At 39.2% G+C, this 14,065-nt stretch overlaps 1 protein-coding gene across 1 annotated transcript; it reads left to right on the top strand.

Annotated features, from left to right (window-relative positions):
- The first annotated feature begins 5,118 nt into the window (after positions 1–5,118).
- Positions 5,119–12,923, top strand: LOC149460108 (receptor-transporting protein 3-like). Its single transcript, XM_089680175.1, has 3 exons — positions 5,119–5,189; positions 7,394–7,562; positions 10,585–12,923. The coding sequence occupies exons 2-3, from the start codon at positions 7,423–7,425 to the stop codon at positions 11,036–11,038; spliced, it is 594 nt and encodes a 197-aa protein (XP_089536301.1). The 5' UTR covers positions 5,119–5,189; positions 7,394–7,422; the 3' UTR covers positions 11,039–12,923.
- The last annotated feature ends 1,142 nt before the right edge of the window (positions 12,924–14,065 follow it).

Here is a 14,065-nt window from a genome sequence, read left to right on the forward strand (position 1 = left end):
CAGATCTGAATGGCCCAGGCGGTGGACAAACCCAGTATGTCCTGCAATAAATTGCAATGACTCAAGGAAGCGCTGTCAATCAAACATTCTTACTTGCCAATGCAGGGTGCATTTGAGCTGTTTCTGCATTGCGTTTTTGCTAGTTTTGCGGGGTTTTTTTTTTCATTTTTAAAATTTTTCTTGTTAGGCAGATTTAAAATGCAAAACACATCGAAAATGCAGCAAAAACGCATCAAAAATGCAAAAATAAAAATGCTTTTCTGCAGCATTTCTGTTGAAGTCTATAGAACCAAAAACCAATTTTTTGAGAAGTTGGGTTTTTTCCCCCCAAAAAATACACCAAGTAAAAACGCAGAAATGTGAAAATATCACATAGGAAATCATGTTAAATGGCCTAAACATGTGGAACCAATGTAGCGCTACTCGCTTAAATTAAGATAAACATGTGAACCGAAATACCTAGTGGATAAATATCAAATAAATAAAATAAGTGTCCACTAAAGTGAAATCATGCACATAAAACATATATGTGATTAAATCTAAATTACTAAAGTGAACATAATCATATCAACTAAAAAGTAATACGTGCTTTTTGCAAATTAATATATATATATATATATATATATATATACACATACATTAACAATGTGCATTAACATATATATATATATATATATATATATATATATATACCACATAGAGTTAAATTAGTGTTAAATGGCCTGTAGTGCGTTTCTGCAAAACGCTGCAGAAAACGGTTAGGCGTGGACAGGGGCGAACTGACAACTCATGGGGCCCCCGGGCAATAGGGGATCATGGGGCCCCTGTATCTTTGCCCACACTCAAAGCACACCCAAAAAAGCCTATAAAAAGGTAACAGGGTCATTTCATGGGGCCCCCTACTGACCCCGGGCCCTCGGGCAGTGCCCGAGTGCTCGAATGGTCAGTCCGCCCCTGGGCGTGAACCTAGGGTAAGGAGTAGACTCAGCTTTTTTGAAGCATGTGCACAAACAGTGGCAACACCGACGAGGGTAAATGACCCTGCAGATAGTTTTCATCTCTAACAAGCATAAGTAGGACACTTGCAGGATCAACTTATTCTGGAAAATTCATACACCATTGTAGAAATGTGTTGTAGAGACTATGGGGCTGATTTACTAAAACTGGAACGTGCACAATCTGGTGCAGCTGTGCATGGTAGCCAGTCAGCTTCTTTTTTTTGTGCGTGTGTGTGTGTGGGGGGGTGTTAACTGATACTTTAAATATATTTTCATGTCACTATGCATTTTAGCATGTGTTAATTATCATTTTTTTTATTATATTGGAGTAGCAGTGAAATGTCTTTAAACTGTATACATAAAAGACATTTTAAAGCGTAGGAAATAAATGCTGCAGGTATTTTCAATTGAAAGTGATATTTAGTGTCAGAGTCTCTTGTATTAGTACATGTCTCTGCGTGTGTTTCTGATTCCACCTAACAACCAGTTTACATGGTATCACATTTGTTTACTGGGAAGATTAATGTGCGTGCATACATACATGAGCCTCATGACACTCTTTTTCTAATATTAGATAGTCAACAAACTTTTTATGGTCTGTCACAAAATCTGTAAACAGGGAGTGGCTTCAGTTTCATTTCTCTGACTCATGCTGCTGCCATCATGGGGAGAGATAAGGGAGTAATGACACAAGAATATATAAAAGTAGAATAACTGGAGCAAGTGATTATATATATTATACTGACATTTATACTGGCAGGTATATGTAAAAGCATGCATATTTATACATGTCACTCTTTTTTCTAAATTAAATTGGCATTACACTCACAAACAATTTCTATATGGCAGCTTACCAATCCTTAAATGTGGTGGCTGCATTAGTTAAGTTAGTTAAGTTAGTTTTCTTTTTTGGTCTTTTTTTCTTTTATTTTCACCTGGTGATCCGGCCAGTGACAACACTTCCTGTTTTACGATGTCTCCACTTTTCGGAGAAGCAAGGCCAAATGCGGCCCTTTGCTTGCCCTTATCCAGCCCCTGGGGCATTATTCACCCCACTGATATGACACATCTTCCACTGACACCAACAATTCCTGTCACTGACAACAAAAATGGGGCATTATTCCTCCCCCCATACCAAAGGTGGGGTACTGTTTACTCCCACTGATTCAGGGATTTTTCTACTCCCACTGGCCACAGTCCAGCCCCCTAAAATCTGAAGGACAGACAACTGGCACTTTGTTTAGAAAGTGTGAGACTCTTGGACAGGGGTGGACTGACCATTTGAGCACTCGGGCAGTGACCAAGGGCCCAGGGTCAGTAGGGAGCCCCATGAAATGCCCCTAGTACCTTTTATAGGCTTTTTGGGGTGTGCTTTGAGTGTAGGCAAGGACACAGGGGCCCCATGATCCCCTATTGCCCGTCGGCCCCATGACTTGTCAGTCCACCCCTGCTCTTGGACTAGCAGATTTAATTGGACTTGACTAACACAGTAAACCAAGTTCCAGCTAGCACTATTTAAAGTAATATTAAACCCAATACCAAAAATGTTATATATTGTAGCTTACCAATCATTAGTGTTGGCTGCATTCGTTGTCTTATTACAGTCATTATTCCCCTCTGTTTTCACCTGTGATCTGGCCCGTACCACATATTCTGTATTAAAGTGCACCCACTCTGAATTAAGAAGCAACAGAGACACCTCTGAACAGCATCATTGTCAGTCTGGGGAGAGGAAAGTTTTAGGCTCCATATACACGGGACCAGGGGCGGACTGACCATTTGGAAACTCAGGCACTGCCCAAGGGCCCGGGGTCAGTAGGGGGCCCCATGAGATGCCCCTGGTTTCTTTTTCATAGGCTTTTTTGAGTTTGGGCAAAGACACAGGGGCTCCATGATCTTCTATTGCCCAAGGGCCCCATGAGTTGTCAGTCCGCCCCTGCACGGGACACTCCTGAACGATGGAAACTGACTGCGGGAAAACGTAGATTAAAAAATGTCTGTTCAGCCGCGATTGCATACCACGTTTATGCGCGTTTAAAAGCGTTTTTTTTAAAGATAACCTCAGGAGACCTTCCAAAATGACTAGAATGCACTGAAAAACAGTAAAAAATTAACTATTTCAGACACTTTGAGAGAACTAGAGAGAGCAGAAGCAGAGAGAGCAGTATGTGTTGAGATTAGCTGTCTTTTTTTTTTTTTTTTGTGGTGTTTGGATGTGTTCCAGCTCATTTCTGTGCAGAAAGTATTGCAGCAGTGTCTAACATATTTTCTTTCATGCAAAACCTCAAAGTATGGTATGCCAGGTCCATTTGAGCTCTGGGAAAATGCTTTGCATGCATTTTTCATGATGAAAAAAGGCTCTGGACAGCATCTGGAAATAGAAGAGTTAAAAAAATTTTCCAAACGCAAACGCTTATAAACGCAGTTAGCCGCTTTCACAAGCATTTGGCGTTTGAAACGCTGATAAAAATCTACTCCTGTACGCAAGTTTGGTGCGTTCAAAAAAACAACTGTAAACTCAACTGCCTTTAAACGACTGTAAACGAAGATGTGTACATGGACACATAGGAAAACATTAGGGAGTGTTCAGGGGCTGCTGAAAAAAACGCAGAAAAGCTCCTAAACGTGAGTTTGTCAGCTGCAGTGTACATGGAGCCTTAGATGTACTTGCAGATTTAGATACACTAACAAAGTGAAGCTAAACTCGAGGCCTACACTTTTAAACAGTTGCAGCAGTTTTGTTCCTTTTGGGATAAAGGTTTTACATAAATAAATAAAAGCTGATCATTGTAAGCACCCCTGTCCATGCTAAACGTTTTGTCCCTGCAACTGCTAGATCTGCAGGCGAGCTTGTTCTATTGAAAAATGACAGACTTACAGGCTGGATCACCAGGTAAAAGTAAAAGAGAAAAAAATTAAAAAAGAAAATGAATGCAGGCATCACATCTAAGAATTAGTAAGCTGCAATACAATAATTGTTTGCTTTTGGGTTTAAACCTGCTTTAAGAAGTTACAGCGACATTTATTTCCTTTTGGAATAAAGGTTTTACATAAATGAATTAAATCTGACCATTGCAAGCACCCCCAGCAATGGTAAATGTATTGCCTCAACCTTCTAACTGCCACTTTTGGTCTGATATAGGAAGTTGAAAAATAACAGACCTAAGCTCACCATACAGTATGCATTCTGATTATACAATCTCCTTTAGATCTACCATCAACTATATAGTGCCTGCCAGACTGGTTAGGTTTAGTGATTCCTTCTATTATATAGTTTTGGTAAATCTCTTGTGCAATCAGATTGTACAGTGTATGGCCATCTTTTCTGGTATGATCACTAAGTGAAAATAAAGGAAAATGCCGAAAAAGAAAACTAATGCGGCCACATTTAAGGATTGCTAAACTGAAATATATGCAATTTCTGCTTTTGGGTTCCATAAACCCTTCAATGTATACAATATCATGGGTAACTTTCTTATGTTTTCTAAGTCCTCGGTCACACTGGGTGCGACTTGGCATGCGATTTGCACGCCATGCAACTTGAAAATCGCATGCCAAGTTGCACCCTATTGTCCGCAATTACAGCGGTCATATCGGTTTTTACTTGGTAGTAGCCGCATTGATTTCTAAAGTAGGACATGCACTACTTTTGGTGCGATTTACATAGACATCTGTGTCAGATGTCTTTCAAATCACACCTGAAATCAGCATGTCCCCCGACTTTGAAATTGTGCGACTTCACTGTAAGTCGCACGATTTCAAAGTCAGGCTTGATGTGACCGGGTGTAAATGTATAACATTGCAGTAGAGTCAGATGTTTTGCTGAATTCCTTATTGCAGCTCCTGTATTCAACCTTTGAAGGAAAACAGCGATTATCCATTTCACTTTTATTGTATTTTTATTTTATAGTTCTGATTAGATTCTATACTCAGGTTTGTAGATTTTGGTCAGCATTCCTGCTTGGCAAGTGTTGAAAGATCAGAATCATTTTACAGCACACAGATGAAGTCTGACACAAAAAAGGCAAACTGAGAGATGCTTTAGTTTCGTTTCTCAGACTCATGCTGGGGATTCGTGGGGAGGAGAGAAGGGAATGATGACACAAGAATATATAAAAGCAGATTAAGTGGTTTATATGTGTCTGAGAAAGCAGCGGGACTGTGCATGAGCAGACTCTGAACACTAAAAAGGTAATAATACATTAAAGATTCTTAACATATATACACATTGAGGTTTATTGGTTTATAATGAAGTATGATTTTATTCTGTATTTATTGTAGATGTATTCAACTTAAGGTATGTTATAACATGGATATTACTACTGACATGCACAGTATATGTGAAATCATACATATTTGTACATATTACTATTTTTTCAACATTTTTGTGTAATAAATTTTTTTTTAACCTAATGTTTTTAGAGCCAAATGTTTTGCTGAATTATTTGCTGCAGGTACCAAATACAACATTTAGCCTGGGTGCACACATGTGCGGTGCGGCATATAGCATGTCATTTGCACAGGAACCGCACCGCATTCCTGTGCAAATCACATGCAAATTCTGTGCCGTGCGATTTAAGCCATACATTTTGTATGTCTCAAATTGCACTGCATCCGCACCAAAAAGGTGCAGGACCCTTCTTTTGGTCCACACTAGAATCTGATCACATGGGTATTCACACCCATGCGATCCGATTCTGCACATCGCACCGCATTAAACGGACCGATTTCGGGGTGTTGTTAACTTAACATACACACCAGCAGCGGTTCGCATGAACGGGTTGCGATTGTGATGCTGTGTGTAATTCGCACACAAACCGCTGCGAATTTCGCACCGCATCAGTGTGAATCCAGGATTAAAGGAAAACTCTGCAAAGATATGTTTCAGGTTTCTTGTAACAGTTACCTAAATATTATTTTAATATTGCTTTCACGGTTTGTTTTTTTACCCCAAAGTTATGATGATATTTTATACAAGAAATAGTAGATTTTCTGATTGCATTCACCGTTTTTGCTAGATAAATGATGAAAGATCAAAGAAAAAAAAATTACAACACAGAGCTAATGTTTTTTTAGTTGAGCACATAGAGATACCTAGACATACCTGCAATGTCCTTCAGACTCATTGACTTTATTGGCAAATCCCTGGGTATTCTGCCAGGCAAAGCATTGACACTTTTTGATACCTCTACCCACATATATAAACTGCAAGGACCTACCCACATGGAAGAAAAATATATTTGAAATATATTTTAAAAATATGCTTCCCAAATATATTGACATATATTTGAAATACTACAATTTTGGCCGTATTCAATATATTTCAGAAAATATAAATATATATATATACTGCATGTTGAAATGTGTTTTTATATATATATAAATACATATATATATATATATAATATATTTAAAATATATTCTTCAGATTTTTTTTAACATATAAAAAGTAATGTATGTTGAAATGCATTTTTAAAGACATACAGTATATTTGAAAATGTATTTTTTTAAAATATTTTTCATATATTTTGTAATAAAAACGCATTTCAACATACAGTATATATATTTATTGAAATATATTTTTAAATATATTGAATATGGCCAAAATTGTAGTATTTCAAATATATGTCAATATATTTGGGAAGAATATTTTTTAATTATATTTCAAATATATTATTCTTCCATGTGGGTAGGTCCTTGCATTTTATATCTGCAACAGTTTTTTAAAGGACAACTTAATCTTTGGGAAATATTTTTAATAAATAATAGTAATAATATTTTAATAAATATATTTACAATTTAATAAATCCCCCACCTCCTGTGTCCAGGCAAACTGGGCTTATACTTACCTTCCTCCCTGATCCAGTGATCTTACCACTGACCTGGACGCAACTGGTTCCTCTTTATTCTGTGCATACACTACGTGGCCTGTTTATTCCTATGGGAAGAACCATACTATTAGAAACTGCTGAGAGACTGGTATAGTTGCTTATAGAAATAAATGGGGCTGTTCCGCTCATATGCAGAATGAAGAGGAGCTAGGTCTATGTCAGTGGTAAGATTGCTGGATCGGGGATGAAGATAAGTCGAAGTGTTTGCTGCCAAGGAACACACACTGTAAATGGTTCACCCTTTCACACAGGCATATATGATTGGTGGCCAAAGCACCACCAGAAGTGCATGATTATTTTTTTTAAATGAAGACCTACCACTGGAAACTGCTGGACCCTACAGTAGCAAAGTATTTGCCATGAGGCTCTCTACAGGAAAAAAATACATTACTAATGAAAAGGAATTTATTATGGTTATAAAAGTAAAAGCCTATTAAAAGTCAAAAAGCTATTACCCTTTTTAACCAAGGAATGGTTGGTTGTTTTTATGCTGTGCTATTGCAGGAACACTACAAAAATAAGACTGACTGAAAATGACCGAGTTCGTATGGAAAAGAGAATTTTCCAATAAGATTGAGGAATTGGACATTCCAGATACCTGGGATCTCTGTGTTGATATGAACCTTGTGAAGCAGAACACGGGATTGATTTATTCACAGAATACCTTTGGCAGGTACATATTTACATTTTGGTATGTTTGGTAAACCTTTAGAATGATATTACATCACTTATATAACAAACAAAATAATAAATGTAATCTTAAAGCATATCTAAACCCAAAAACAATAATGTCATTTATTGCAGTTTACAAATCCTTAGATATAGTGACTGCATCAGTTTTCTTTCTTTAGCCTTTTTTTCTTTATTTTTACCTGTTGATCCTACCACTTCTCATCTTCAGTGTCTCCACTCTGGATGGAGGCGTAACGGAGACACCTTTGGACAGCAACACTGTCAATCTGTGGGTAGAGTAGTATTAAATGCACTAGCAGCAGGGCTGCTGATAAGGTAGTACTGCTGGCCCTCCTGTACCAGGCCTGGGCCCCATCAGTTCTAAAGGGGGGCTGCACTTCCTTATTGCTGCCACTTATCCTTTTCTGCCTCCCCCTGCATCGCTGTCAGAGTCTCCTCCATTACCTCCCTTCAGCTGCGCTGCAGAGGGATCAGTTCTAGAAGCCACACCCCTGTCCCCATGCTGTCCGAGCCCCCTTTTGTGTCCCTTTCACCCACAGTGCTGTCTGTCTTATTTACTGGTCCCTTCCTTTCCTGAATGAACACAGTGAGCAATTGGTACCAATTGCTCCTGTGTCCATTCATCATTGAAGAATAGTAAACTGTTTGTGAATGAACAGGAAGCTGCTCAGTGCACAGAGCTTCCCATTTATCCACTGTCCAGTGCAGCTGAGGCTGCAGAGAAAAGGAATGGAGGAATCTTTTTCAGCTTTGTTTTCATGTGAAGGCTTACAAATGCAAAATTCCTTTAAATACTATGTTTGGGGGATACTCTAAATCTGCCTGTGAAATGGCACATCTGTATGGTGTATACAATGTACTACAGCAAAAGCGACAAGAAAAAAAACCAGTGAAATTACTGGTAAATTACATTTCCTAGCCGCTATGTTCTGTTTCTAAATAAGATGAAGGTCTAGTATAGATGTTATGGGTGAACCCACACAAGAAAAAAAATGGCCTAGGGTCTCCCCTAAAACACATATCTTATCTTTTGTGAGGGCCTGTTGTAGATATCAGGGGAGGATCCCATGAGAAAAAAAAATGGAGTCTCCCCAAAATCCACACCATACCCTTATCCCAGCATGTAGCCTGACTGGCCAAGAAAGTGGGGGCACCAAGCATGCAGGCCCCCCTGAACCATATAAGGCAATATGTCCTCAACATGGGAAGGATACCTTACCAGAGGGCCCCCCTGGCAAAATGCCTTGCCCACATGGTGATTCATCTGGAAATACCTTAAGTATAAGAGGTCTCACAGATGCCATCCCTCAACTGGAATGAAAAAGGGGTAGTTCACAAAACATTGAAAAGCAAATAAAAAACTGTAAAAAAAACAAAACAAAACATAAAAGTCTCACAATGGAAATCCATTGTCAATCTCATTGTCCAGCGATGTAGATCTACATCAATCACAATGAACAACAATCGTGGACTTGCTGATAATAATGCTGCTCCTCACTCAGAGTCACTGCAAATTACATTTCCTCAGCCATCAGCAGAATGTAAACAAAGGAGCAGGGTATGCTGGGTGACATCATTGACCAAACATGGACATGACCATGTTTGGTCAATGACAATACCTGGGATCCCCCGTGACGTCACTAACCAAATATGGTCATGTCCATACTTGGTCAATGGTGTCAACTGGAATACTCTGACCCATTTGTTTACATTCAGCCGCAGGCCTCAGACCCTGTTATTTGTGACAAGCATTTGCCAAGAGGAAGACTTGTTGGTAATGACCATATTTGGTCAATTTTATCAGCTAGCTTCCCCATCGCAATGTTTTCATTCAGCTCTTGATCAGTCATCTCTCAGATGACAGATGGTTGGGGCCAGGGGTGCGTCATATATTGGTGGGATGGCGGTGGCCACTGGCTTCCTAGCAACTAGGAGCTGTGAGCATGAAGCTGTTATATTTAGCAGCGGTAGTAATACTGCTGCTAAATATACAACGTCCTGCTGCAGTCCGAGGTTCAGATAACTGATCATTGTTGCTTTATTAAATATCTTTGCTAGTCATTGTTCTTCATAAGAAGTCTTCTGCTCTGTGTGCATCCTAATTAAAAGAGAAGTATGGTTTTTTTTTTTAGAAATCATACTTACCTAGGTGGATGCAGCATCGGTTCAATGCTCTAAGACTGAGAATTGAGTGACCAAAGACCACTGATCGCTCAGATCTCAGTGCTCCACGAGCAGAGAGCTGGTGACTGTCAGTCACCGCTGTTGCTCTGCTCCCTTCCCCCACTGGAGCGCTGGGCTGTGGAGGGGGCGGGAGCGGCTGGTTCAGAATCTCAGTCGATTGCTAAGAGGCTGAGCCAGGTGCCCATCCAGGCTCCTGGGTAGATCCCGACCACATGGCTCTTTCCCCAGCCTAGACTGGCTCTGTGACATCACAGAAGTGTGGAACGAATTATCCACAGGAGAAGTAAAGCCAAATGAGCTTTGGCTGTACTTCTCCTTTAAGGGTGGTTACAGATAGATCTCTCATTTATTGAAAAGTTGGGATGTTCAGCATCCGAGTATTGACTGTAGTGAATTTTCCTTCCCAATTAAGGAGCATCATGGTTACAGGTATATCATACCCAGCCTACTCCTGACTTAACAGGTCAATAGTTATGGATCCTTCAGTGATACGAACTAACAGAATAGTGACATTTATTTACAGTGCTGACAGTGTTATAAATCTGACAACACAGAGTAGCATCATTCCCAGCTGTTATGAGATTTTACAGTTGGTTTAATACACATTATATGGCCAACCTTAGAATTTATAACTATACCATAGTTGTACATACTTTACAAGTGGAACATCACATTGTTCCGGAATGAAGAGATGCAGAATATTGCAAATCAGTTAGTCTGCTTTAGTTAGCAGTTAGTCTGTTCTAAATTACTATTTATCCTCTGCATTACAAAGAGAGCCCTAGTTGTAATCTATTGTATTTTCCTTCTCTCTATAGCTTCCATTGCTCACGTTGTGCACGCAGCTGGAACTCATCAAAGGTATATGTATTGTTCCTTCTAAATCTAAACAGACGTCTGAGACGTGGAACAGTGAAAATGAGGATTTTCAAGCAGGGTTGTGAACGTTGCTCCAGTCCTAATGAAAACCCAATGGTGACACCTGACAACATTGCAAGAGTTGTTTCTAATTTAGTCCATAAAATCCAAAGAAAGGTCTATGGGGTGAATGATCAATATCAAGATTTGAAGCCAAAAATCTATGGCCCCTTGGAAGGTTCACATAACAAAGAGCTCTGTGAGGCATGCAGATATGGTTTATGTGAACAACAAATGCTACCTTCTCAATATGAAAAAAAGAGGGAGAACGAAGAATCAGCTGCACCCTCCTTTTTGTCTGTCCTGGGCGTGGCCGCAGGTGCATTAGCTCTAATGTATTTTTCAAATAAATGATTATTTTGAGGGAAAAAAAGCAGTCTTGTACAGCCACAGATACACATGCATGTACATGTATTTATAACCACATTTGTTTGTTGCATATAGGGAAGGGTTAAATCTCCTGCCAAGTTATTTTTTTTGTGGAATGTGTACCATTGGGGAAATGTCCCTTTACTTCTAGTGCCAGAGACACAACAGAAAGTTAGTGGATATCTACCAAAGTGATGAATTCCCCTCTTACACAGTTGTCCCTGGAGCAGGTGTCCCTATTAGAAGATTTCTCCTCACTTCTTGATTTCAGGACAACTCTCAGACCTCATGCACGCAGGACATCTGTTTAGCCCCTCTGAACACCTTTTCTCCTGGCAGGTGACAAGGTGCTTAAAAAAAGCATCGGGTATTGCAGAAACATTTAGGCGTGTCATGCGTTTGAACATTAATGAATTTCATTGGCCAGAATATTAATTTATTCTGGTTATTGGAATGCGTTTATGCTCAAACGTGCCTAAACGTATGTGAAATAATTTTACAAGCGTTTAGACGTGTCACCTGTTTTTTCAGCTCTTCAGCTCCTCTCCTGAATGCTCTTTTAATTTTTTTTTTAAGCCCATAAACATTCTTCTCCTAATACACCTGTAAACACCTATGTGTGCGTAGACATATAGGCTGAAAAAAAAGTCAAACACCAGTGAAAGCAACATTTATTTAAGCACAGTGTTCATGAGGTCAAAAAGTTTGGATTTTCCCCTATCTTTTTCTTGGTCACCAGTACAAATAGAATGGTGAATCTTCCTAATGAGGACTCAGACAGCAATAGAATAGCCAACAATTAAACTTTTAATTTACCCGGAAGTCTTTTGGGCCCCTCTAAACCAAATTGTGTGTTGTTTGAACAGTAGGTTTACAAAGTTCCTACCACTGCATTGATGCCAGCCCACTTAAAGAACTCCTTAAGGTCCCATAACTACATTGCCTGTGTGGGACAAATACACCTTCTGTGAGGGAAACAGATGTTCAGGTGGTTTTCTGCACAAATTGAAAAACAAAAGGCCTTTTAGATCCTCTCTGTTGTTAAAACATTTTAAACACTACTACACAGAATTAACCAAAAATCCATCCAAAAATGTTGTTTATTTAAAAAAAAATATGACTGCAGTGATATCAATTTTATATGTTATTTGGTAAAGTAGAACTAAAGTAAACCATATGGTTTTCTCTTAATCCTCCTGCAAAGTCTGAGAATTACCAGCTGATCCTGCCAGTGAAGTCCACTTAATATCGCTTCCTGTGATGGTGTGGCAACAATGCTTCACTGCTCCTGAATTCAGAGCAGAGTTTCCACTCTCATTTAGATTATGACTGCTTGCACTACAGTGGCATGAAAAATAGGGCAGCACTGTCACTGCTGATTCATACACCAGTAGATGGTCAATCAGAACCCGGCCACACCTAGTCCTACCCACTTCTTTCTGGATTGATAGCACTGCCTCTGTTGCAGAAACACTCTGTGATGTGCAGTGTCTGGAAGTGGGAGCATGTGAGACACAAATTAGGGAAGGTTCGACTCAGTCAGGGATGGTAAGGAAGTTTCTCGTTTACTTAATGAGGCTTGTGCATCACTAAGTACTTGGATTTGGTACTTGTTTAGACCGTCCTACAGAAGCCTTTAGTTATAAAATTATAAATTCTAAGTCCCAATATAAGAAAACATCAGAATATCTGATGGTACAAAAAGGTTAGCAAAATCATCTCCATTTTTGTTGGGTTGATCTGGGAATTTTGTTTTCCACTTTGTCCTGACTCTATATGTATATTTAAGATATTATACTGCATGCTTGTTATGTAAATGAACTTGGCAGTGTACACCAAATACCATCAATAAATGTTTTTTTTCTGTGTTTATGTGTGTCCTTGTTTACAAAATTTATATATGTATAATGTAACATTTATTAACAAAAACTTGCAGATGGGACTTTTGCAATCACAAATGGGAGACTCAGTGGGGATACAATTAGGTGTGGGTGGGAAGTCCCACTGAGAGCAATGGGAGCCTGACAACAATTACCTGCAGATGATTGGCCCTGGACGCTGGCTGTTTGCGTTCTGGGCAGATCATCTACAAGTAATTGCTGCATGATTAAATACATGTGAATGGCCGCAAATAGCTATGGGTGCTGTCAGGCTCCCATTGCTTTCAATTGGATTCCTGCCCACACCTAATTGCATATATACCTTCTGAGTCTCCCATGGATAATCTTAAATGACCCCATTCGTAAGTGTGAATGGAGCTCAACTGTGACTTAATCAATATAATAGGTAGCGGTAAATCTTAGCAAACACAAGGGCTAGGTTTGGGATCATAGATATTCCAAGATGTTGCTGTTTAAAATGTCAACATTTACACAGCATAACTAAAACTTTTTGTACATGGATCAGTACATGGATCAGAAAAAAAAATATTCATTGTCAGTTAGGATATAGCCTTTGCTTTTAAAGACGTATGTGTTTTGCACTGTCTGAAATGTGGAACAGCACTTGGGAGTCGCCACATGATTACTGTAATGAGAAAGAAAATACATTTTTCTTCAGGAAATAATGTATTTCTACAAAGATACTACAGTATATACTTTTACCAGCAGCTGGGATGTCTTACTTAATAAACCGTGGTGATAGTACTAATAATAGAAATACAAAAGTAGTACCTGCAAGAGTATTCCTTTACATAATCCAGATTCTTTGTGCTGCAATGTCCAATTGTTATATTTCGTCAGTCCTTTATTCATTTAAATCATCACATGGCAAGCTCTGTTCCACATTTCAGAGTGTTAAACATGTAGCACTACCCCTTGCTGAAGATTTGGGTCCCCCTATAGTCCTGCATAGCCAGGAATCACACATTTCCTAACTCTGACTTGCACCAGGAGACAGAAACCAGTCCTTGTGCTTGTTTTGAAGTTTTTTTTAGGGGTTTTAGAACTTGGATAGGTTAAGGCATGTATGGGATACCCAAGGGAAAGGGCAACTAAGGACAAACTCCTTAGC

Source organism: Staurois parvus, unplaced genomic scaffold (genome assembly GCF_062004578.1).
Source record: "Staurois parvus isolate SC_StPar_1 unplaced genomic scaffold, SC_StPar_1.0 ptg000235l, whole genome shotgun sequence".
Lineage (NCBI taxonomy): Eukaryota > Metazoa > Chordata > Amphibia > Anura > Ranidae > Staurois > Staurois parvus.

Bases quoted from the DNA above. Each gene is read 5' to 3' on its own strand.
- LOC149460108 (XM_089680175.1), top strand. From the start codon at position 7,423: ATGACCGAGTTCGTATGGAAAAGAGAATTTTCCAATAAGATTGAGGAA. The intron at 7,563-10,584 runs GTACATATTTAC...TTCTCTCTATAG, and splicing joins TCACAGAATACCTTTGGCAG to CTTCCATTGCTCACGTTGTG.